The 23,727-nt window shown below is 35.8% G+C and overlaps 1 protein-coding gene across 2 annotated transcripts in view; it reads right to left on the bottom strand.

Moving 5' to 3' along the window:
• LOC150099795 (alpha-2-macroglobulin-like protein 1) overlaps nucleotides 1–23,727 on the bottom strand; it is a 1,007,775-nt gene that overhangs the window by 527,413 nt on the left and 456,635 nt on the right. For both annotated transcript variants that reach the window (XM_090403789.1, XM_090403790.1), the window contains exon 13: nucleotides 7,674–7,997. In XM_090403789.1, the coding sequence (XP_090259915.1) occupies nucleotides 7,674–7,997 (324 nt within the window). The remainder of the gene's footprint in view (nucleotides 1–7,673; nucleotides 7,998–23,727) is intronic.

Below are 23,727 nucleotides of genomic sequence, written 5' to 3'. Positions count from 1 at the left end.
ATTTCAGTTTAATGCGGTGAAATAAAGTAGGTGGCACTAGCATCATTTTGAGTAGTGGATAAAGTACACATGTTGCTCAGCTAAGTTATTATTTTTATATATATATATTAGCAAAATTGTTATATGTATTTGGTAGTATTTTGTTTATTTTTGACTGTGTAGTTAAATAGTGTTGTTAATGATTTGAGAAGCAAGAAGTATTCTATGAGAGAGGATGTAAAGGAGTTGTAACAAGAGGCAAAACTGAAGAGTGAGAAGGTAAAGAGTGTAGGTCTCCTAACATGCTACGATAGAGGCAAACTGAGGAGGAGGGCGTTGATTTTTTCATTCCTTCTGCACATTCTATATGTAGACTGTGCAGAAGGAATGATGTAGGATTTGTGGATCTGCGCTTGATGGAAAGAACGTTCTGTACATACTGATGGACTGCATCTTAATGGGTTTGATGTTAAATGTCGAGAGAGAGAGAGAGAGAGTGTGTTGTTCGATGAGCATGCTGAAGCACAAATTCAGAGAAACTTAAGCAATTAGGGTGGAAGCAAGTGAGTTTGTGTGAAGGCACCCATGAAGCAAGTGAGCGTGAGAAATGACCAAGTGAGGAATCTAGTCTCTCAAACAAAAATATTGAATGGGGTAGTCAATTCCAAAAGTATCAGTGGATGTGGGCCTAAAGGGATGCTGTAGTTTCTATATACCACTGCCAAAAGCATCAGGAAGAAGAGGGAGGAGTTTTTGGCATCGGTTAGTGCAACCTCGCCAAACGTTACAAGCATTAGTGAGACTTGGCTAACAGCAGATGATGTAGTTACAGGGATAGAATGTGAAAGGTTTAGTATTTTCAGGGAAGATAAAGAAGATAGGATGGAGATAGGGGTACTGCTGATGATAGGGGGATGAATTGTAGCCAAAACGAATAGGAGACAGATGGGAGGATGGTTGTTCATTTGAAGCAGTCTGTGGTGAGATTAAGGCCAGTAAGACAAAATATACAGTTGGTTGTTGCTATAGGCCAAGGAGTTCCACAGATGATCTGATAGATAAGCATTGCCGAATTAGTACAATGAGTACAGGTCAAGGGATTATTATGGAGGACTTCAACTATGGACATATAGATGTAAGGAAGAAAGATCACATGGCAGGAATGAAATAGAATTTATACACCTACTAAGAGTTATTATTTATACAATTTATACACCTACTAGAAGATTGTCTGTGAAAATACTAGTGATGGTGGTCGAAGGTAGATGGCGTTGGCGTAGATGATGAAAACACGTTAAACTCATTGACTGTTCTCGCTCTCACCACTCTATCAGGCAATGCATTCCATGGTTCAACCACCCTCCATGCAAAGAAACCACTCCTCACCCTCTTGCTCACAGTTTCCTTTCATAACCTCCAGGAATGGCCTTTCATCATCACTCCTTCCTGCTGTTCAACCAAGCAAAAGAACTCCCCAGTGTCAACCCTGTAACCACCTCTCAACAGTTTAAAAGTCTCAATCATATCACCTCTCCTTCTTCTATCTCCACCAAACTCTGCAGTCCACATTCCCTCAGCCGATCCTTATAACTAACATTGTACAGTTGTGAAACCATCTTTGTTATCTGCCTTTGTACCCTTTCCACAGTGAATTTATCCCCTTCAAATCCTGGGGACCATATCTGAGAACAATAGTCTAAGTGTGGTCTGGTCTGATCAGGGTCTTACACAATGGAATGATAACTCTTTTATCTCTGTAGGTCAGCATCCTCCTCATTATTGCAGCAATCCTCTCTGTTACCTTCACCACCTTTGTAATATGTCCCCAGAATTTCAGGTTTTTCTATTACTAATAACCCTTCCCAGCTTCACATCATCTGCAAACAACTGAATATCCCCCTGCAATCCAAAGACAATGTCATTGATATAAAGGTTAAACAATATAGGTCCCAGTACTGAGCCCTGTGGGAGCCCACTTGTAACCCTCTGCCTCCTTGAAACGGCCCCACCATACACAACTCTCTGATACCTATCATACAGCCAATCCTGAATCCAGTTGACCAACCTGACATCCAAACCCATGTGCTGCAACTTAAATAACAGCTTATCATGTGGCACCCTGTCAAATGCCTTCGCTAAATCCAAGAAAATGGCAGTATATGCCTTTCCCTCATCTAATGCTCTTGTAACTTTATTATAAAAGGCTAGCATATTACTAAAACAACAGCACCCCTTCACAAATCCATGTTGACTCTCACAGATAACATTATCTTCACCTGCCCAATGCTGTATATGGTCCCTAACTAATTTCTCCAAGATCTTAACAATTACTGATCACACAACTGATCTATAATTAGACACTTCCCGTCTACTACCACCCTTATGCAATGGCACTATCTTACCTTCCTTCCATTCCTGGGCATCTTTTCTGTAGCCCGACTTTCATTGAAAGGCCAGGTCAAAGGAGCTGTCAGTGCTTTCGCACATTCTCACAAACTCATGGTGAAATACCATCCAGTCCCACAGCTTTACTGACATCCAGAGTACTCAGTATTTGGAACACGCTCTTCTCTTACACCTCTAAACCTCGAACTGTCTAAACCTATTATAAGGCCTTGATATGCCCACATTTGGATTACTGTGCTCAAGCCTGGTGCACTGCATTTCTTGGAGATGAGGAAGCAGTGGAGAGGAATCAGAGGCAAGGATCAAGATGGTGAGCAGCCTATAAGTATAGATTGAGAGTGTGTGGATTACAGAAGTTGGTTGATAGGTGTATGAGGGGATATGATAGAAACGTTAAAGTTGCTTAAAGGGTTTTATAGGATAGATGCAGATGAAATGTTTCAGCACTTGGCTAGAGTGATCAGAAAAAGGGGATCATTCCTGGAAGTTGAATAAAGGTGTGCATAGTAGGGGTGTGAGGGCCAGATTTTTTTCTTGGAGAGTTGTGAATGAGTGGAATGGGTTGCCAGAGTCAGTTTTGAGCGCTTTGTCTGATAATGGGTTCAAGGAAAGGTATGATAATAGATTGGGTCTCCCACAATGAGTCTTCTGACTCCGTGGAGGTGCCTGTATAATAATAATAATAATTAAGTGATATTCTTTTCAGAATAGTTTTTTATTATGGCACCAATACACAGAAGAAAACTGGCAACCAAGACATTGATATTGGCCAATATCAATTAGCAGAATTTAGTTCAATGTAGCATGTGTTTAATGTATTCATTGCTGAGAGTGAATGGTTTGTGGTACTACAGCAAAAATGGAGAAAATATTTGTTGGAAATGTTTTGTAAGTGAAAATAAGACTGTGGTCACAAAAGAATGATGTGACTGATAAGCAGAATATAAGGCAGGATTGTCAAGCTATTGTGGAGAATGTAGCGAAAGCAGTGAGTGATAGTGCACAAAATATGAACAAGGGTTTGAAGGAAGTGGTTGAAAGAAATGTGGATGATGCTAGCACAGAAAGGACGTGTACGCTTAAATGGACTATTCACTGGACAGAACATTAGCTCGAGTGAATGGGAAATGATTTGTGTATGGTACGGAATGATGGAGTATGAAAGAAAGAGTGAATGGGAAAAGTATAAAAGTGAGAGAGATTGGGAGAAAAGAGATGGTATCCTATGAGGATGAGGGTTTAATGATAAGTGGCATACTTAATGAGAAAGTGATGAAAGCATGTTTTCCAGATGCGAAGATAAAGGATGTTAGTGATGCTGTAAGTATGCAGAAGAATGGAGTGAATGATTGTATTGGCTAGCACAAATGATTTGAAAGGTGGAAAATATGTACTGAGAGAAGATATGAAAGAGTTGTTAATGGAAAATGAAGAGCAAGAAAGTAAAGATTGTGAGTCTGCTGCCTCAGTATGATTGGACAGAAATGAGAAATAGGGGCATGATTGCCAATGAGTCAATGAAAAGATTGTGCAGGAGGAATGGTGTGCAGTTTATTGATGTATGGAGTGAATTTGATGGACGAAATGACTTATATATGCCCAACAGACTACATTTAAATGGTTTAGAAGTTAGATGTTTGGAGAAGGTGCTGTTTAGTCAGTGTTGTAGTGCAAAACCAATGAAGAGTGGTGGGTGAGCGAGTGGAATGGATTGCCAGAATTGGTTGCGAGTTCCCTGATGGTGAATGGATTCAAATTGATGTATGATAGCAATTGTGTATATGATGGTTGATCTGGGTCTCCTGCAACGAGTCTATGGACTCCATGGAGATGCTGTAAATAATAATAATGCATCCAGTAATGTGTTAGCAGAGCTAATCACAGGTAGTATGGTCACTTAAACAGAATGGGAGAGGAAAATGATTAGCCCTGCTAATCATTTTCCTCTCCCATTGTTCTCTGCCAGGTTGGCAGGAAAAAGACCAGAGGAAGACCAAGATATAAGTGGATTGATACAGTAAAAAGTGCCTTAGAAGATAGAAATATAAGATCTGATAATATTGAAGTCTTGACAGGTAACAGACTGATCTGGAGGAAAATTGTAGATAGGAAGTTAGTAATGATGTAAATTTTTCATGTAATACTATCATATCTTGTAAACCCCTTGAGGGTACATGTCAGGAATTTGATGCTGCTGCTGACGATGATAATAATAATTATTTGATACCTTTGTCTATGAATTTGAAGAAAACAAAAACTTGGATATGAAATTCCTAAATATAATATTAAAATTTCCTATTCTGTTGTATAAGTATGACTTCAAGTTATATGGAAAATCGGCATAGCAAATAGACTCTTTACTTAACACAGTTTTTATTTTCAGTCAGGACATCAAAATGAAATTTGGTTTATATAAATCTGCAATTTTATCTATTAAACGAGGAAAAATTAATGACATTAACAATTTTAATTTTGATCAAGAGAAATATATAAAAGCAATTTCAGCTGACGAACACTATAAATATCTAGGAATATTAGAAACCAGTGATATTCTCCACTAGAAAGTTAAACAACAGGCAGCAGCTGAATACACCAAAAGAGTTAGAAATATTCTGAAAACAAAACTAAATGAATAAACACAATTACAGCAATGAATTCTTGGGCTATACAAGTGATCCAATGCACAGCTGGCATAATAGATTGGACAAAAGAAGACCTGGACAAACTGGACTGCAAAACTAGAAAATTCATGACAATGCATCACATCCACGAAGTGATGTTGACCGGTTGTACCCATCAAGAAGAATAGGTGGAAGAGGTCTGCTGCCAGTGAGACAAACTGTGGAAGAAGAAGAAATTAGTTTAAAAAGTTACATCGACAGTAGCTCTGAACAAATGCTTCAAGCAATTACACAAGAGGACCTTCTAAAAGTAACAGGAAACAAATTTGATTACAAAAAGGAACAGCAAAATAACCGATATGTGTGTACTGGAAAAATAAACCCTTGCATGGCCAATTTCTTCGAGATACTGAAGAATAATGCAATCAAAGCAACAATTCAATAATAACAGCAAATGGAGATTATGCGATCAGAAAGATGAGACTGTAGAACATCTAATCAGTGCCTGCAGCAAGATAGCTCAAACTGATTATAAATACCACCATGATCAAGTGGCTAAAATAATTCATTTGGATGTATGCAAAAAATATGGCTTTTCTACTTCTGATAAGTGGTGGCAGCATAAAACAGAGACAGTACTGGAAAACGAAACAACAAAAATTCTCTGGGACTTTAGAATACAAAACTGATCGGCATTTGAAACACAATAGACCTGACATCACAATTATCAAACATCGACAGGTTTATCGCAGTACCCAGTGGTAAAAAGATTAACAACAAAGACACGAAAAAAATTACTAAATATCGAGATCTGGCAATCGAAATTGGCTGGCTGTGGCTTAAGCACACTAAAGTCATCCCAATAGTTATCAGTGCACTTGTTTGAAATTGCACTTGGTGCAATTTCAAAGAAGCTATCCAACTATTTACAGCAATTAAACATCAACGAAGTGACCCCCTTATGATCTACAAAAAACAGCATTACTTGGAAAACAGTCCATATTTTATGACATTACCCCTGACAAACTATTCTTAGATTCTTGGGTAGAATCTGAATTGCTCTATATTACCAATCAAATTGTTGTTTAAATGATATCTTGTTTTGACTGTATGAATTATGTGAATAAAATAATAATAATAAATGTAAGGTTCTGAAATTTGAGATCCACAATTGGGATATTTAAGACTCACTTGGAGTTGTACTGATAGAAGTGAAGGAAGCAATGGATCTTCGGATGATTACATACAGAAGTTTTGAATACTACTTATAGAATACTAGAAGTTTTGCAACAGGTGACATTGTTGGTCTTGAATCAAATGTTAAAACTAAGGACACAGTACAAATGTTGTGAAGACAACCCAGAGGACTGCCTAGCAGAGCTAAAACAATGACAGTTCCATTGTATTGAAGTTTTGATCAGCCACATTCTGGGTGATTTCAGATCTGGTCACTGGGATTTGAAGATTAAGTAACCTTATAGAGAGAGTGCAGGCCAAATAATGATATCAGCACTGTACAATGTAGGTTATAAGGATAAACTGAATGCATGGCAACTACAAAGTGTCATGGATAAAATTCAAAGAGGAGAGGGGAGGAATATGACTGAGACGATTAAGCTTTTAATAGGAATTTACTGGATTGCCACTGGAAAGAGTTTCATATGGTACAAAGATGGAAAGGAATAAGGACCACATGACCCATCACTGGAAGCTGCAAAAGGAAGAAGATAGGAAATAATTTTTTTTGTATGGAGAGTAGCAGGTGCATGAAATGACTGCATGAGATGATGGTTTGAATGCAAACAATGGATGAGTTTAAGGAATGGTACAATAGATTTTGTGTTGTCTAAGGCAGACCTCCCATGATGAATGGGAGGTCCACCTTAGAAAACAGTTTATGTCTTTGTAGACAATAATAATAATAATAATAATAATATTGTCATCCACCATTTAAATAGTATTATCTACTAATTTTGGTTCAACTTGACCTGAATTTGTCATAAATTTTGTTTTCTTATGTTAATTTTGAAATCTTTAACTTTGCTTTCTCTCTATCAAGATCGTTTATTATTTTCTGAGCTTCTCCTTTATTTTTTTCTATCAGAACAATGTCATCTGGGAAAAAAAATTATTTAAATTTTTTCCATTAATGTTAATTAATTTTTTTCAAATGCAAATAACAAAATAACAAGAAGATGTAATTTAAAAAAATAACTTAAAAAGTATTTAAATAGTCATCATTCATGTGGCTCTGGGTAACTTATTTGATTGATTTATTTATTATTTTTTGAACACTATGTTTTGAAGAAATTTAATCCATATCTAATCCTTTCTTTTTTAAATATGTTATAGGTGCATATTGCATCCATAATACAGTTGATAACAACAATGCCTTTTGGCTAGAAAATCAATGGGCCTAATGCTGTTTATGTGATTAAGGATTAAAAAAAAAAATCATTTATAACAGATTTAGAACAAAGGTGAATTTGCCAGTTTCAGACAAACCACCTACAAGTATTAACTTGAAACTAAAGCTATGAGACCAACCATTTAGTGGATATAATATGCAAAAGAAGATGAAATGGAGTGTTGAGATGTGAAATAGTATTTTAAAAATATATTTAAATTGGAATTAATTATGTTCATTTATAAACTTTGTTTACTTACTTTGTTTGACAAACAGTGACTTATTTGAAATTCTCTAGCGTCAGCAACAACTTCTCCATCTGGTCTTATATAGAATACTAGAAGTCTTGCAACAGGTGACATTGTTGGTCTTGAATCAAATGTTAATGTAAATTCACCAACATGAGATGGCAAAGTGACATTGAAATTATCATCAAGTTCGGTTTCACGTTTCTGTACTTTTTCTCCATCAGCAGATACTTCTTCATATATAAAGCTGTCATCTGTTTCATGACTTTTATCATCAGCTAAGTCAAAAGAACGGAAATGTGACCCTTGCTGAACAATCCTGCCACGGGACATTACCTATAGCAAAAGAGTTACAGAAATTATATAAAATAAAACATTTGGTTATTTATTATATAGTCTATAATAGTTTGCCCTGATCATCAAACCAGAAGTAAAATATACCAAAAAAAGTTTGATATTCTATGAACCATAAAAATAAATCTGTAATATTTCTCTGCTAATAGTGTTGAGTGAATATAATGGTATATTTCAGCTGTGCCAAGAAAACAGTGTTTTAAATAGTTTATAGTGTTTATTTATTTATTTATTTATTTTCATATAATTGAAATTCATTTTTTTCATGCTGGATATGAGCGTTCTTTAGTAGTGTTTGTTGATATTTTCTTTGTTTGTGCTCTTGTTACTTGTGCTCTACTACTTTCTGAAAATGGCATTTGTAAGGAAGCACACATCTGCAGCACCAAGATAGAACACTGCCTTGGATTTTTCTCAGTGGATGCACTGCAAGAATTGTTTTATATAAGCCTTGAAAAATGAACTATTAGAGTGAATGAAAAAAAGGAAAGTATTGATGTATGTGAGAAGTGTAACGGTAGGTTAGAGCATTTCAAAATAGGATATAGTGTCATCGAGAGTGCTCAGAAATCAGACAGAAGTGCTAGTAATGATAGCAATGGGAATGGAGTGGAAGAGCTTATGCAAAAGTTGATGAAAATGAAGAGTGAAATTAAGTGTCTGGAAGATGAAATTAAACATCTAAAGAAGAGGTTGGCTGATGAATAAGGAGGAAGATAGTATTATGAAGAAAGAGTTAAAGGATAATCATATAGCATTGTATGGGGACTCAATCATTATGACTGATGAATAACAAAGTGCACAAAACATGTTTTCCAGGTAGAACATTAGAAGTAAGAACTGAAGCTTTGCAGGGAAACAAAGAGAAGTCATCACAATTAGTGGTAGCTGTGGGCACAAATGACTTAGATGGTGAAAAATAAATGTTGATAGAAACTTGAGGAAGTTATTAAGGAAAGTGAAGGATAACAGTGTTGTTGGGGAAGTGGTTGGCATGTGGCTAGTGAGTTGACTAGGAGAGCAGAGATAATGAACAGCAACATGGTTGAGTTGTTTGAGGCAAAGGGGAGGCTCAAGTATGTGAATCTGTGAATGAATTTGAAGGGAAGTTGGAATAGTTTAAGGTCATTTACAGAAGCTATCATTTACAGAGAAGGCACAGAATCAAGAAGTAAGTGTAGTTAATGATCAGAGGGTAACTGTTAAGTGAAATAAAATAGCCAAACAGGTCATAGGGGAGGAGGAAGATGGATACAAGGCTGAAGATGGTTATAGCAGGACAAGGTGATGGAATGCATAAAGATGAGGATATGGAGGATATGAAGATGGGGTGAAAGATGAGCATAAAGATGAGAACAGTTATAAATGGCAATCAGAGTCACGATCAGGGAAACATCAGTGGTCAGACAGAAGACAGAGATGTGGTATAGTGGCAGTTGGTAGGATGGTCTCAAACACTAGGGGGATTGTTATCTTTATATTTCATATGTTGGAGAACATTAGAATGAAAAACCCCTCCCTAGCAAATGACACATATATATTTTATGAGGGGAGAGAGAGAGTGAAAAGCTCTAATAAACACCTAGAACAAAAATTATATTAAAGCAATGTTATAACCATAAGAAAGTACATATCTTAAAGCCTTTTAACACCCATATTTCATTAAATTGTAATAATTTGTTCTTTTTCTTTTAGGATATATATAAGAAGACATGTTGGAGGTTTTGAAGAAATTCAAAGACACAGAGGCACGGGCCATCATCAAGTTTTTCTTGCTACAAGAAAAGTCTGCAACTGAAATTCACCAAACTCTGTGCTAGACTTTAGGGGACTGTGCCCCAGCATAACCAACAGTTGTCAGATAGGTGGCCAAGTTTAAAACTGAGCATCCTGAGACAACAGATTTCCCCAGGTCAGGAAGACCTTCCACAGCGATAACACCTGAAAACATCAATGATCATGGTGTGCAGTGCACACCATGATCATTGATGATTGACAAATACCAGCCAAAAACATGGCAAAGACTCTTGGGATATCCAGGGAAAGAGTTGAGGTCATTATTCTCCAAGATCTGGAGATGTAGAAGCTCTCAGCAAAGTGGGTCCCCAAATGTTTGAATGCCAAGCAAAAGAGAGAACATGCGCTGTCATCTCAAGAGATTATGGGTCATTTTTGAGAAATCAGGTGCAAATTTTTGGCTCGTATTGTGACTGTTAATGAAACATGGCTTCATCACTATGACCCAGAGACCAAACAACAGTCAACAGAGTGGAGACACAAAGGTTCTCCACAGCCAAGAAGTTTCGAACCCAAAAGTCAGCAGGGAAGGTTCTTGCCATTGTCTTTTGGGATATGGATGGTGTAATCCTTACCAAGTGCCTCAAGCTCTTGGTAAGGATAATTATTGGTAATAATTGTTACAGAAGCAGTTTATTCAACAGCTCTGAAGGAACCGAAGGAGGTACTGATGGAAAAACGTTGTAGGAAACTGAGTAGAGGCATATTGCTTTTGCAGGACAACACCTGCTCACGCTGCTCATGAAACCAAACAGTCAATACACAACTTGAGCTTTCAATGTCTGCTTCACCCACCCTATTCACCAGACCTGTCCCATCTGACTATTTCCTATTCCCAAATTTCAAGAAACTCTCAAAAGGAATTACCACAGATGATGAAATCATATCTGCAGATGAGGAGTGGTTTGTGCAACAATTGAAAGACTCTTTTCTCAGATGATTGCAAATGATGCAGCAGCATTGTAACCATGTATAACACTACATGGCGAATATGTAGAATAATGTGTAAGTTACATGGTTCTACCTAAATTCCTTCATAGTGATTATTACAACTTTTCAGCACATCCTCGTAAGTATAGAAGAAGCAGCACAGAAAGAATGGAGTTCATTAGCAATTCAGCAAAACAAGGGGATGAAGAAACAGAAAAAATTCAATAAGCAGAAGATAAACAAGTCATCCACTACAAAAAAAATATTAGAGATGAAGTCTCATAATTACCAAACATCGAGATGGGGCCACGAACCTTTGAAAAACTACTTAATTTTCCATCAAAAATGTCATCCTGAAAGAAACTGGCAACCTATTACGAAAACATAATTGGCCCAGAGAAGAAATACAAGAACTGCAGTTCTGTATTACATAACACAAAAACAAGGAAATCTGACAACTGTGCAGAGGAGAGGAGATGATCTAATACAATACAAAGGTCCTGAACTTCCAAATTACTCTAATGCAGTGTTTCTCAACCGCAGGCCACAGGTGGTCCGTGATGATCGGACATATGGTCAGCAGGCAGATTTAAATTAATTAAATAAATATATTTTTTTAATTATCTAAACAAATTAAAATTGAATAAGTAAGTAAAAACTATTGAAATCAACTGGAGACTTAAAAAAAAACAAAACAAATATCACCAGACTGTTCAAAGGCAGAAGCAATAAAACTATATTGTTGTTCACTTCATCCTTTTTATTATTCGTCATTCTGCCACTAAATTTGTAGCGGCAGAATGACAATAATAAAAGAGGGATGAAGTGAACAATAATATAGTTTTATTGCTTCTGCCTTCCCTTGCTGTTTTGTTAGAGTTGCAGTGAACATGTGTTATCCACATTTCAACCAATTGCTTGTTTATTGATTTTTATTATTGAAAGTTTCCCTCCTTTAACCATATCTTGAGAAGTGCTAAGTGATACTTGGACAAAGTGTGTCCTGAGTTAACCCCAGTATTATATATTTATATATTTTTCGGAAATGTTTTAATAATGGAAAAGTGGCTTAGAACTAGGACTTTGAAAAGAAGGGCAAATGAAACAGGTGGTGCTAATCCTAATTGTGATACAAGTGTTGTAACGGCGAGTAAATCCGATACTATTAAAGAAGAAGAAACAAGCAGTTCAAAGAAAAAATACAGTAGGAAATATACCAGTTCATATTTGGAATTTGGGTTTACTTGGTGTGGAGATGAAAGTGAACAGAAACCTCAATGTGTTTTGTGTTATGAAGTTTTGTCAAACAAGTGCATGAAACCTGCGAAACTCCGACGACATTTAGAAACTAAACATTGTGATGTGAAAAATAAGCCAATTAAATTTTTTCAGCGACGCTTAGGAACATTAAATAATGGGAAAGATATAGTTTCGGCCATGGGTTCCATTAATAGCAAGGCACTGGAAGCATCTTATTCTTAAGTTTGTACATAGCGAAAACAGGGAAACCTCATTCTATCGGGGAAAATTTGCTACTTCCAGCTATAAAAGATGTGGTAAAAATGATGTTTGCAACAAGTTACTAAAAGATGTTGATTTGATTCCTCTTTCAAATGACACAGAATTAATGATATAGCAGATGACATAGAATCTCAGTTAATCGAAAGAGTAAAAAGAGCCCTTATTATGCGTTAGAAATAGACGAGACTACTGATGTTATAAGTGATGCACAGTTAATATGCTACGTAAGATATGTGCATGATAACAACATTCATGATGATATTCTGTTTTGTAGAACTTTGCCATCCTGAACAACTGGAGAAGAAATATTTCACTCTCTCAATAATTACATAACACACAAAGGGATCCAGTGGGAAAAATGTATAGGCTTCTGTTTGGATGGAGCTCGAGCTCTTACAGGCAGGCATAGTGGGGTTGTTTCTATTATCAAGGAAGTACCTTCGGATATGAATCGAGTACATTGTTTCATACATAGGGAAGCATTAGCCTCCAAAGGAATGTCATCAGAATTTAAAACTGTACTATATAACGTTGTAAAGCTAGTTAATTTTATTAAAGCTCGACTATTAAATAACAGGTTATTTTCAGTACTTTGCAATGAAATAGGCAGTGAATATATACAACTTTTGCTTCATTCTGAAATTCGCTGGCTTCCCAGGGGAAAAAGTACTAACAAGGTTATTTCAATTAAGGTACAAAGTTTTATTATTTGCAAATGAACGTAATTCTGATTTTGCATCACTCCTTGTTGACGAAGCATGGTTATCAATACTGTTCTATCTTTCAGACATTTTTTCGAAATTAAATGAACTAAATCTCTTCCTTCAGGGAAATGTTTTAACTGTTCTTGATGCCTACAACAAAATAAAGGCATTCGAGAAAAAACTAGTTTTATGGATTAATTATGTAAAAGACAGACAATTTGCACCTTTTCCAACATTGGAATCCTTTTTAGTGAAAATGATATTTTTGTTGATTCTGAGTTTGTAGAAAGGGTTTGTGACCACCCAAAAATCTTAAACAGAAATTTGAAACATATTTTCCGAATAACTTTTATAAGAAATTTCTGCGGGTTCACGATCCATTTCAGGCTTGCAGTCATGAGAACGACCTTTCATTATCGAAAAAAGAACAGTTAATTGAGCTGTCAAGTGACAGTGGGCTTAAAATGCAATTCCGTGATTTGGTTTTGCTCGATTTTGGATCTCGTCTTCAGTGAGAAGTGAATTTCCGGAATTATCTGAAGAAGCATTGAAAATCGTAATGCAGTTCTCTACAACCTATCTTTGTGAGAAAGAATTTCCATCGCTCCTTCAAATAAAAAAATGCAGATATCGTTTTCGTGTGTGTGCCGATCTTCGACTGAATTTGACCAATATTGAGCCAGATATCCAGAACTCTGCAAAGGCCGAGAAGCTCAACCATCTCATTAAAAATAAGTAGTAACATAATTAGATCATAATATTTATTTGTTTAATAAAAATTAAAACTTATCAATAATGATACACCTTTAATCGTTTACTTCCAATTTAATTAATTATGTTTCCATATGTATTCAAAACATGCTTTTAGATTTATGTTATAAATGGTACAGTTTTTCAGAAATGTTGGTAATTCCTACTTAGGTTTTTAAAAAAATTTCAAAAAGTCAAATCGATGTATAGGGAAATAAATTAAAAACACTTTATTTTTGAAGTAAAACTTTAATTCCAACATTCTAAAATGTTATTTTAGAAAGCCGATCTTCGACTGAATTTGACCAATATTGAGCCAGATATCCAGAACTCTGCAAAGGCCGAGAAGCTCAACCATCTCATTAAAAATAAGTAGTAACATAATTAGATCATAATATTTATTTGTTTAATAAAAATTAAAACTTATCAATAATGATACACCTTTAATCGTTTACTTCCAATTTAATTAATTATGTTTCCATATGTATTCAAAACATGCTTTTAGATTTATGTTATAAATGGTACAGTTTTTCAGAAATGTTGGTAATTCCTACTTAGGTTTTTAAAAAAATTTCAAAAAGTCAAATCGATGTATAGGGAAATAAATTAAAAACACTTTATTTTTGAAGTAAAACTTTAATTCCAACATTCTAAAATGTTATTTTTCTTGCTTTTCTGTTTGCGAAATTGTTGATGACATTGTCAAAGTCTATTTTCATCACTCAGTTGCTGTTTTATAGACAGTATGGCAAGATTTCTTAAAACGCCAAAAAAGTGCCACCTGGGGAGGATCGCCCCCCCCCCCCCCAGCTATGCCTCTGTAAATTAGTGGTCTGTAGAATTGTTTTAGGCATTTTACTGGTCCTTGGGCTTAGAAGGGTTGAGAAACACTGCTCTAAAGCATACCAATAAAATTATTGCTTGATGAAGAAATGTCAACCCTTCACAAAGGCATACACAAATCTCTCAGCATAAAATAAATTCTTAATGGGCAACATTGGAAACCTCAATCTAAGAGGTTTTAGATTATTATTATTGTTATTATACAGATATCTCCATGGAATCAGAAGACTCATCTCAGGAAATTCATTATTCACACAATACTTATGAACTTCTTCGCTGACAAAGCACTCACAAACATCTCTGGAAACCCATTCGAACCATTCACCACTCTCCAAGGAAAAAATTTAGTTCTGACCCTTGATAACCTCGTACACAAATTCAGTTTTTTTTGCTAGTTTTAGAAGCCCACACCTTCAATCTATTTTCACAGGGAGCATTCCATAGATATGAAACAATATTTGTCACTAACCTCTGGATCATCTTCATCCCCATGGAACCAGGGTGACCAGATCAGTATACAGTATTCCAGATGTGGCCTTATTAAAGCCTTATAAGGAAAATAACTTCTCCATCTATGTTTGTTAATGTGTTCTTCAACAACTACGTAATCTCATGTGCTGTTTTGGTTACCTTTGCCATATACTCTCTAACTTCACCTTCCTGTTGTTAATACTCTCCGAGTCTTGGCCTCATCAGTTTCTTAAAATTCAATTCTTTCAATATCACCTTACACTTGGCCACATTAAACTGGCAGCCACTTACCTTTACCAATACTGCTAGTCTATTTAAGTCATCTTGCAGGATCTCTACATCAGCTTCATTTACTATTACTCTTTCCAGTTTAGCATCATCAACAATTGCACTTACCATAGTGCAACTGGAAGAACAGCAGAATATTGTCTCCATCGGTTGGAAATATCAGGATTCAATTCTCATCGTGATGAGAGGATCTTTTTATGAGCTCTTTCAACTGAAGGTGAGTTAACTTGTTATACAGAGATATGAGCTTTTTCAACTGAAGGTGAGTTAACTTGTTATACAGAGATATGAGCTTTTTCAACTGAAGGTGAGTTAACTTGTTATACAGAGATAGCAGAGTTTTTTTTCTGGGAAACTAGGCTTTTATCCCAAGTACAGGCAAATCAGCCATGAGAAAATACACAATTTACAAGCAAAAAATATTGTTGTTGTCGGTGGGCAGTAGATACCATTAATGGTGGTAGTGTTGTTATTTGTAATTGGAGAATTGAGTAGCAGGAGAGAGATGTAGCAGAGTACAGTAGAGTGCCCTCTCGCGATGAGTCCTTGGACTCTTTGGAAGTATCACATTATAATCATTTCCCTTCAAATCATTTCCTATATAGTGATGTACAAATTAAAACATGTGACCATGTACTGAGATCTGTGGTACACCATTAGTCACCTGCCTTCTCCTGGACTCACCTGCTCCATAAATAAATCACTCTTTGATAACTGTCCATCAGCTGCCCAGTAATCCAAATCACCAGATTCATATCCATCCCCATTTGCTCTAATTTATGCAACAGACTTTTGTGTAGAATCTTGCAAATGTCTTTGCAAAGTCCAGCAATATCACTGAGTCACTAAGTAGCCATTTCCCTAATCCAACTCCACTGTCACTGTAATAAATTTAGTTTTATCCTTTATCCAAGTGCAAGCAAACAAAGTTTGTGCCTGAAGTATCTTCAGGACTGAGGCAACTCGTGGTAAAGGTGGACCAAGAACAAATCACTACTTGCAACCAATTATACATTTCATCCTGTTGGCCTCTGTCTTCTATCACACAGCCTCAAACAAATTGCCCTCGACATCCCTGGCAATGACAGTTCATGGACCTTGAGGAAAAACCATCTCATGCTGATAAAGGGAAAGATGGATACATAGTTAAAAAAATAATAATAAATATGCCAAAGCAAAATTCTTTCAGAATGGAAACCATTCATATGGAAAAAAAAGTTCCAAATCAAATGCACCTAGGGGTTAAACATTTAACAGCTAAGCCAAACTAATCATATCAACCTCCTCTTTCATTATCTCTTTAAATGCATGGAGCATCAGTATTCTACAAATATACAGGTATAAAATCCTTAACAGATGCCTGTTTCCATCATATAGGTACTTTGGAAGGTCTAACAGGACTATGTTAGGAGTTATTCTTATGAATTCAAAAATATAATAAAGGAATAAACTCATGTAAATTATTATTTAATAGTATAATTTTCGCCTGTATATCACAGGCATCTTCAGTACATTTATAAAGATAATTGAACAATAACTGACAATTCCAAAGGGTGCCACCTAAGTAGCTAATGTAAGATAACTGAAAAGGTCAATAAATTTCCTAACTAAAAAAAAAAAAAAAAAAAAAAAAAAAAAATATATATATATATATATACATACATGCACACACACACACACACACAATAAAAAGTTAGGAAACATTAGTTGATTTATAAAGTACTATCTCCCATAAATGGGATAGGTGTAAACCATCAGATCTGTTTAAGTTAGGAGAGTGAAGTAGAGTTTCACATGTTTCTTTATAAACTGTTTCATGAGGAACCAACTTTTGTGAAGGACTCTTGGCTTGTTCCAATGAACTCTATGTCTAGTGATTGATGCATGTTCTGCTAGTCCAGACTGTTCAGGTTCAAACATGTGAAACTCTACATCACTCTCCTAACTTAAACAGATCCGATGGTTTACGTCTATCCCCTTTATGGGATATCTCTCTCTATGTTCACTGGGCATCTACAGATGCCATATGGTCACTCCGATGCTTGGTGATGTGCCACACCAGGCCTCGCCTCGGGAGATAGTACTTTATAAATCAGCTAATCTCTCCTAACATTTTATTGTATGTGTATATATATAGATATAGATATATTATTAATTTTTATTTTATTTTTTTTTTTTTTTATATATATTTTTTTTTTAGTTAGGAAATTTATTGACCTTTTTAGTTATCTTAAATTAGCTACTTAGGTGGCGCCCTTTGGAATTGTCAGTTATTGTTCAATTAGCTTTATAAATGTACTGAAGATGCCTGCATTACACAGCCGAAAATAATACTATTGAATAATATTTTATGCGAGTTATTCTGTTATTATATTTTTGAATTCATATGTCTGCTCACGGTATTTCCTTATTAAAACATATAGGAGTTATTCTTATTCCTGCCCCTCCTTAGATGCTTCTGTAATATACAAAGGAATAGAGAAGGACATCTTGGACAGACTGGAAATATCGAGGGTGTATAATAAAGTTTATAAATGTATATGTTCCTTGAAAAAGAACAATCTCAACAATCAACAATTCTTCCAAAGATTAGTCATGCTTGCATGGTACATACTATATCATAGTACTCAAAGAATGGACCTGTATTGAAAATTACACATTAAACTAAATAAGAGAAGCACAATTGAAAGCACGTCTTGACAATATTCGACTAGAAGAGATGAATGGAAAATTCACAACCTTAATCTTCTTGCCTATGTGATTAGGGTACTGGTTACTGCTTGATCAAATGTATATTTCCTCTTCTCTCATAAACAGAATAATTTAGATCAAACATCTTGAGATCAGCATGTCAGATCATAATCAAATCCTCCTTAAATTCCACAACATGGAACAAGCAGAGATCAGTTCCAGTAGATACCCATAGCGACTTCTGCAGATTTCACATCAAGTTTTTCAACCAAGCTTCATACCTCAGTTCCAATTGGACTAATGGTAAATGGAAATGGAATACATGGTCAAAATTTTACAAAGTAGTAAAACTAAATGTGATGGGATGGAAGAAGGAATGTGCTTTCCTCAAAAGGAAAGGTGAAAAGACCTGTATAAAGATCAGCTGGTTCATAGCAAATTGACGCTATTGTATAGATGTAGACATCATCAGAAATATAGAAATAGAACTGAAAAGGCAGTTACAAGTAGAAGAAATAAGGACATTTTAAAGTAAGAAAACAAACAATTCTTAGCAGATGTCCGTTCGGCTATTCTTCAACAGGCAGTTCACCAAATTCCATGAAGACAGGACTGTTACCCAAATGTGGGTGGATCGAGAAGACATATCCACCAAACAAGGCATTCTCAACTCCTTTCAAAAAGACTACAAACATCTGTTTGAAGACGATAGAACCACGGAAAATTATGATTCTTTGAACATTAATAGCATGTTTTCCATTTATCCAAGATGAGTTCAATAAACTCATCAGAGCAGCTGAAGTTATGTAGCTCAGTAAGGAATGCCAAACAATCTAGAGAAGGTACTTTAAAGTGAGACCAGGAATTTTATTTTATACTTTCCATTTTGGTTTTGATTTATATTTTCCATTTTGTTAGTAAGGATGTGAAGACAGTTTTTATAATTTCTTGTAGGTGCGAGGAGTATAAAATGCCATCTTTGGTCATCACTAAATGCAAGTTTCCTGACTTACCTAAACATGGCCAAACTATGCTAATATTATTTCTCCAATGTCTTTTCATGGTTAGAACAACACTAAAAGGTTAAGCAATGGAAAGAGAACTCAAAAAATATTATTTATTTGTGCATTTCCATGAAGTCAGAAGACTCATCACAGGACCCTCACACCAACCATTATTCACACAATAACCATTATACCTTAAGGTAATTCACTGTCAGGGCACTCATAACTACTGTTAAAGTGGTACATAGACTGTCCAGGTTATGTTATCCTTATCGACTGCACAGTTCAGTTATTCTCCGACTTGCTATATATATATATCCAATCTTTTTTGTTATAGTCAGTCATGGAGAGTAAGATAACAATATTTATATATAATTTTATTGTGGTTGGTTAAAATGTTTCAGATTTGTATCTGTGATGGTGCACTGACTTCAAAAATCAACATGTTGTGAATTCTAAAGAATGAAGCTCTCTCTCTCTCTCTCTCGCACACACACACACACAACGTAGTCCATAAGTTTTAGACTTGATTTGTTGCACATACAGTACTGGAGAGATCTGTCGGCAAATGTGCTAATTAATATCAACCAATGTCTACACTCCCCCCCCCCCTTCCAGAGAGAGAGAGAGAGAGAGAGAAAGAGAGAAAGAGTGAGGTTAGTTTATGTTCAGCAGTGGGTGAGTTACGATGTGTAACATGCTTTTTCTGTTTATGTCATGGATATGAACAGAGAATTGCAATTAAATTTTGTTTTAAAGCAGGTTCTGCTAAAGAAACCCAGAAATGGTACAAAATTTGTATGGAAATGAAGCTCTGAACCAATCTAATGTCTTCAGGTGGTATTTGCAATTTCATGATCCCACATCAATTTAAACTCAGGAAAATACTGCCATGATTATCAAATCACATCACATCACATCAAGTTGTGGGCATGTTTTTTCCCACATGTCTTGACAGCTAAGTAAAGAAAAGATCAAGTCACCTCTTATCAGGACATTATTGTAATTGCAGATGAAACTTTTTTTCACAAAATCGTTAAAGCAGATAAGAGTTAATGTTTTTCTCATGATCCCAAAACAAAGCAACAAAGTTCTAATGGGTTAGTGAGACATCTCCCAGACCAAAGAAATTAAGATTCCACAAGTCACACATCAAAACAATGGTAATTTTTTTTCACTCAAGACATGGTGCACAAAGAATTCATACTGGAATGAAAAACAGTGAATGCTGAATTTTATGAAGAAGTTATGGATCATCTTTTGAAATGCATTCAATCTGTTCATCCTGCCTGATATATACCAGTCAGAAGTTTTTTCCTGTTGCACAATAACATTCCAGCTCACAAAGCTATAAATGTACATCACTTTTTTGATACATAAAAGTGTGCCCACCCTTTATTATTATTACGGGCAACTCCAGGGAGTCCTTAGACTCATCGAGGGAGGCCCCAAATCATGTTCATCACAACTATTTGACATTCATACAGTATCTATCATACCTCGCCTTAAACTGATTCACTGTCACAGCACCCACCACAGACTCTGGCAGCCCATTCCACTCATTTACCACTCTAAAAGTAAAGAACCCAGCTCTAACACCCTTACTAACCACACTCTTGCCCAGCTTCCATGGATGTCCCTTAGTCCTCCCACAACCAGCCCTGTTCTCAAAAATACCTTCTGAATTAATTTTATAGAAACCTTAGTAATTTGAATGTCTCAATCATATTTCTCCTCCTCTGCCTATCAACCAATTTTTGCAACATACAAATCCTCAACCTGTTCTCATAAGGTTCATTCCACAGACCTGCTATCATCTTGGTCACTCGCCTCTGGATCCTCTCCACCTCCTCCCCATCAAGAAGAAACCTAGGTGACCAAATCTGGGCACAGTAGTCGAGATGGGATCTTATCAAGGCTCGATACAGAGGAACAATAACATGCTTGTCAACGTATTCTTCAGCAACCAAGTGATTTGATGAGCTGATTTGGCCACTTTTGCAATGTGCCCCCTAAACTTCAACTCCTTATCCACCAACACTCCCAAATCTCATGCCTCATCAATTTCCTGGAGTACAGCTCCACCAATGTAGTAAACTGCTGCTAATCTTTTCACCCCAAAATGTATAACCTTACATTTTGCCACATTAAATTGACATCCATTCTCCTTAGCCCAGACCTCCAATCTATCCAAATCATCCTGCAAAATTTTGACATCATCTGCATTCACTATTGCCCTACCCAACTTTGCATCATCTGCAAACAAATGAACTGTTCCTCTCGGATCCTTTCCTATATCATTAATGAACATATTAAATTATGTTAAATTAAATCAAATCAAACAAATTATGCCCTCCCCCCTTACTCATTAGATTTATCCCCTCTATTTCTGTTCCTCAAGTTGAAAATATAGCTGAAAGGACACCACTTTGTGGATGTTCCAGCCAGCTGTTATTTGAAATATCGTATTTTAAATAATAAATATGTTTTATGAATTAAAGATACCAAGAAATTATATACTTGGTTTAATCCTTTATCCAAGTGTAAGCAAACAAAGTTTGCGCCTGAAGTATTTTCAGGACTGGGGCAACTCATATAAGGAAGCTAAGACTTTACATCACTTGCCTTAGTATTCCATAATACAAAGCACATCTCCTTGCAGACATGTATAATGATATGCATTATGGGAAGGATCACTATCCAGACCGGTTTCGACCTTTAATGAGGTCTCTTCAGAGGGAGCCAGACCAAGAGGTGATACTAAGGTGGAAGTAATGCAGAAGTCATATTTTCATATACCAGTTGCCAAAAGGTGTCACACCTTATTATTAAATTACTCTGGATTAAAGAAAGTTGTTGAAAGTTTTTTCACTTGGTTATACTATAAATTAATGATACCAAGAAATTATGTGACGTCAGCTTCCTTATATGAGTTGCCCCAGTCCTGAAAATACTTCACGTGTAAATTTTGTTTCCTTACACTTGGATAAAGGATTAAACCAGGTATATAATTTCTTGGTATCTTTAATTTATAAAGCTTCCAACAACTTTCTCTAATCTAGAGTAATTTAATAATAAGGTGTGACACCTTTTAGCAATTCGTATATGAAAATATGACTTCTGCATTACTTCAACTATAGTATCACCTCTAGCATGGCTCCCACTGAAGAGACCACAATAATGGTCGAAACTATTCTGGGTAGTGACCCTTCCTATAATGCATAGCATTATACATGTCTGCAAGGAGATGTGCTTTGTATTATGGAATACTAAGGCAAGTGATGTGAAGTTTTAGCTTCCTTATACGAGTTGCCCCAGTCCTGAAAATACTTCAGGCACAAACTTTGTTTGCTTACACTTGGATAAAAAATTAAACCAAGTACATAATTTCTTGGTATCTTTAATTATAGTATAACCAAGTGAAAAAACTTCCAACGAATATGTTTTATCATTATCTCATGTGTTTTTGATATTTTATAATTTTTGTCTTAAAACTTATGGACTGCACTGTGTGGGATCCATAAGTTTTACTAATTCCCTTTCTCTCTATAAAGAAATCAGACATGCATATTTTCTATAGAATCACAATTAATAAATTCCAATATCCTATATAACTCTTAAATTCTAATAAAATAAATAAGACAACTATATGGCCATTTTAGAATTATATAATATGAGCTCAAAGAAAATACTCTCATTCTTTAACTCTATCAGTTAAATTCATTTCTGAGGAATAATATCAAATATTGCACAATACAAATTGAAACTGTTCAGCTAACTTCCTTTATTTTATGTATTTCTGTCATTCAGACATAGAATGACATTTCTGTGTCATTCTATGTCTTCTATGTATTCTCACTAATTTCTCCAAGATTTAACAACTACTGATGAAACACAAACTGGCCTATACTTAGACACATACAGTCTGCTACTGCCCTTATATAATGGCACTATCTTACTTCCATCCATTCCTTGGGTACCTTTCCCATAGCCAGATTTTCATTGAAAGCCAGGTCAACAGAGCTGTCAGTTATTTAGCCATTCTCTCAAAACCCCTGGTGAAATTCCATCCAGTTCCACAGCTTTACTAATATCCAGGGTACTCAGTATTTGGAACACATTCTCCTTTTGCACCTCTAAACCTCGAACGTCCCCTATCCTCTAGTATTAAAACCTACTTCTCCAGGAGGAAATACTCCAATAAACTGTTCATTAAACAACTCCACTATGTCCTCTGCATCAGTCACTCTATTCCCATTTTTATCCCACAATGTCATTCTTCCTCAATCATTTCTCCTCCTACTGGTCATACAGCTAAAAAATTCCCTACAATTTTCTTTCAATCTTAGGAACAATCTATTCTCACATTCCACTTTTGCCTTCCTTACCATACTAGTCACTCTCCTGGCCTGAGTCTTATATTCTTCATGCATCTGCTCTCCACCCCTCTCCTTATGTCTCTTCTATAACCTCTTTTTCACCTGCAGTTCCTGTTTGATATTGTTTGTCATCCACTTTACACCAAATTGCATCCTCTTTTTCACTTGTGGAATACAGCTTACCATTGCTGCTAACAAATATTCCTTCACAATTTCCCAAGCACTAATGATATCTTGCCCTTCCAATTCCTCCCTCCATCAAACTGCTCCAAGTTGATATCTACGAATATTATAATTCACCCTCCAAAGCCCTCTGAGAGGATATAAGTCATCA

Source organism: Typopeltis vanoorti, chromosome 14, assembly GCF_054136105.1.
Source record: "Typopeltis vanoorti isolate ZY-2024b chromosome 14, IOZ_Tvanoo_1.0, whole genome shotgun sequence".
Lineage (NCBI taxonomy): Eukaryota > Metazoa > Arthropoda > Arachnida > Uropygi > Thelyphonidae > Typopeltis > Typopeltis vanoorti.
The sequence above is the reverse complement of the archived record's forward strand: the minus strand, read 5'-3'. Positions and strand labels throughout refer to the sequence as shown.